This window comes from Fukomys damarensis, unplaced genomic scaffold, assembly GCF_012274545.1.
Source record: "Fukomys damarensis isolate Sample0158 unplaced genomic scaffold, DMR_v1.0_HiC HiC_scaffold_114, whole genome shotgun sequence".
Taxonomy (NCBI): Eukaryota; Metazoa; Chordata; class Mammalia; order Rodentia; family Bathyergidae; genus Fukomys; species Fukomys damarensis.
The window spans coordinates 124,211-127,775 of NW_022901026.1; the positions used below are offsets into that span (position 1 = coordinate 124,211).

The 3,565-nt window shown below is 46.5% G+C and overlaps 1 protein-coding gene across 1 annotated transcript in view; it reads left to right on the forward strand.

Annotated features, from left to right (window-relative positions):
• Positions 1 to 3,565, forward strand: part of LOC104867790 (multidrug resistance-associated protein 9) — a 122,764-nt gene that overhangs the window by 1,626 nt on the left and 117,573 nt on the right. Inside the window, 1 exon segment of the mRNA XM_033760596.1 lies at positions 722 to 806. Within this exon segment, the coding sequence (XP_033616487.1) occupies positions 751 to 806 (56 nt within the window). The 5' untranslated portion in view covers positions 722 to 750.

Consider the following 3,565-nt stretch of genomic DNA (forward strand, 5'->3'; position numbering starts at 1 on the left):
AAAAAATGTGATTCTTCTTAATTATTAAGTGTTCTCCACAAATTAAAAAAGGTATAAACTATGCAGTTCATCTAAATGAATATGGTCACCAACCCACTAGTTTGTGTCCTCTTGTGTTGTGTTAATGAAGAACCCTGCCTTCATACATAGAGGTGCACCAGGGACATTGTGCTGTCTCTTGCCAGTCCTCAGATGCTCTGGGCTGCAAAAGTCATGCCAAGATCAGAGTCGTGATGGCTGCAGGGCCGTGGCCTGGCAGGTGCCGGCCTCTCCCAGTGCTCATCAGCTGCTCCCTCTTCCCCCGCGACTGCAGGCAAACAGATTCTGCACCCCAGGCAGCTCCTGCTCCTGGCAGAGGATGGCATGGCAGACGGGATAGAGACGTTAGCCAAAAGCAGACTTCCTGATGGAAAAAGTCTCATTTCCCCCCAGGGCTGCCAAATTTAGCAAAGTGCCATTCCAGCTGCCAAGCTTCCCAGCCATCTTAGAGGATCGAGGCTGCAGTCCCTGCGGAGTGTTCAAGGAAATTATTTCCCAGCCCCAATTTCCTGTGCATTCTGACTGCCCAAACCTGGCCAGGGAGGAAGCCCTGCTGGGGCATCTTGGACTCAGAACTTCCCCAGAGAAACTGCTGCCAGGACACTTTGAGAGGAAAAAGCAAGCAGGAAAGTAGAAGCTGTAGGTGAGAGTTCTCCACTGACAGTGAATCTTACTCCCTCAGAAGGCGGATCAGGATGGAGTGCAGCCTGGATGAGATGGGGAAAGCGCCCCGGTGGCTTTGCCAGTGAAGGAAATGACAATTGTCTGCAAGTATCTAAGGGCAATGGGCGCTCTGCATGGCTCCTGAGACTCAAGCAGAGGTTGTGGGAACATCACATTCAGTTCTATAGATGGAAAAAATTCCCTTTGGGAGATTTGGGTGCACTTAAAAAGTACTTTTTTTTTTTTTTTTTTTTTTTTTTTTTTTTTTTTTAGATTTCAAACATAAAAGAGTAAGAAGAAGAATGCAAAGAAGTTTCATTTACTTTTCACCGAGATTGACAAGCTAACATTTTGCCACCTTTGCTTTAGTATTCTCTCTCTCTATATATATATTAGTATTGTTTTTCTGAAGCATTTGAAAATCAACTGTGGACATTTTGCCCCATTATCCCTAAATACTTCCAAATGTAAACCCTAAGTAAAGACCTTCTCTTCTATAATCATAGTTATGAAATGACACAACTATCAAAGTCAGGACGTTGAACTTTGATATAATGTTATTGCCTGATCTATAGTTCATACTCAAGATTCTCCAGTTGTCCCATTACTGTCTTTTGGTCCCCCTTGTCCTTTCCTTTTTTACTGTCCTTCGGCCCCCTCTAGGACTGTGGGTGGATTTCTGCTGTCTTATCTCTTCAGCTTCCTTTCATCAAGGACATTTGCTGTCCCTTTTTGTCCTTCTTGATAGCAAGGCCTTTGAAAGCTGGGCCGGTCTTTGGGTGGAACGCTCTCTGGGCTTGCCCTGAGTTGGGGCTGGGGTCCTTCCTTGCTGAAGCTTGCTGCAGCTTGATCAGGATGGCCAGAGCGAAATCCTGCATGAGATGCTGAGTCTGCCATGTCTGATGTCTTCTTAGGCTCTTTAAATTCGTGTGTCGTATGAGTTTCTCTCCCAAAAGCTGTTTTGGTTGAGTTTCAGAATGTGTGAGCTCGCCTGCTGTGCTTCACTTGGGCCACGATGGCGGCCTGGCTATCCGCCTGTGTTGTGGCAGCAGCGAGAGTGGGAACATCGCAGCAGGACTGAGTACAAGGCTGTGCTGTGGTCAGGCCTCTTCTTGCCTCTCTGGGCAGAGCTGGATTGCACTCATTTAGGGAGCCAAGGACCTTTCCCAGTTTCCTACTGTTCTCAGCATGAGCATCCCCAGTAACAACCAGCTGCCCTCCAGGTCTTCCTGAAGCAAACACAGCACAGCCTAGGGCATGGCGATTGGGGTAGGGAAAGCCGTGGGGTGCTTTCTGCTACACAAATAAGTGCGCATCTGGTTGGGGAGGCTCTGCAGGGCACCTTTGCCCAGGGATGGGCCTGCTGGGGGTCAGCAGACCAGACTACGGTCTGCACAGATAGGAATAGATCTGAAGCCCTTCACACCATTCTGAATCATGCTGCTCAACTCTTCTACCCAAGATGGCTGCACATGGTGCCTTGCAGTGAGGCACCACACATCACACAGTCTCAGACAATGCCTTGCTCTGGGCTTGCTCTCAAACTCTTCCCTCCTCTCCACCTTTTTCCATTGCCCAGCTGTTGACTCACTTTTCTAGAAGTTCTCCCTAGCCGTGTCCTCCTCCCAGACTTTCCCTGCGTCTCTGGCCTCAGAACAATAGTATGGTTTGTGTGGCTTGGAGATTACTGACCACGGGCAGCCTGGTTGCAGGGTTACATTCTTAAAATGGTGATTAAATATTATCGACATAGGAGGCTCCCAGGTCTCATTCTCTTGCCCCCAGAAGTAACCATCATCTAGAATTTGACATCGAGCTTTTCAGTGAATTCCTTCAAAAATAAACTTTATTGGGCTGGGAATTTAGCTCAGTGGTTTCGCCACTTGCCTCGCAAGTGCAAAGTTCCAAGTTCGATCCTAGCACCAGCCCCCCGCCCAACAACAACGAACAACAAAAACACACCTTATTAAAGGATAGTTTTAGATTGATAGAAAAACCATTAAGATAGTAGAGTCCCATATATCCCATATCCAGTTTCCCTTACTAATAACATCTTGCATCCTTATGTAATTCCTGAGCAAAATACTGACGTGTCATTAGCCAACACCCATACTTTAGCTTTCCTTAGTTTTTACCTAACGTCTTTTGTCTGTTCCGAAATTTTGTCCAAGATACCACTTTGCATTTACATAGCTGCGGTGCCTCCTCTCACTTCTCCTTGGGTGTTACTTGCTCTGTTTTTGATGACCTTGCTGGTCTTGTTTTGTTTTGTGCCTGGGATTAAACATAGGACCTTGCACATGCTAAGCCCATGCTTGACCACTGAGCCACAACTCCAGCCTGACCTCGATAACTTTGGGGAGCGCCAATCAGACATTGTGTAGAATGTCCCTTCCTTTGGATTTGGCGTGTGGGTTTCTCATGGTTAAACTGGGATTGTGGGGTGGGAAGGAAGACTGCAGGGACAGACTGCTCCTGTCATCATGTCACATCGAAGGTACCCACCGTGCACACTACTCATTGCCATAGACACTGACCTTGGCCAGTTGGTTACGGCCTCCCCACTGTAAAGTCACTATTTATTCCCCGTAGTGTACTTTATTCTGGGAAACTTCATATTCTAGTTGATTAAGATGTTTCTTGCAGGGTTAGGGTTGACAATTCTAATGCTGCTGTACATACATGCTTAACTGAACCATTAAGGACATGGGTGGTGCATGGGGAGAGCCAGATTTTCTCTTTTATTATTTTTTTCAGCTTTAATTGAGTTTATTGGTACATTTTAGGGATACAGTACAGTTACATTCATTGTTGGGATCTTGTACCTCTACATGACAAGTCTTGATTTTCGTTTTTTCCCCTT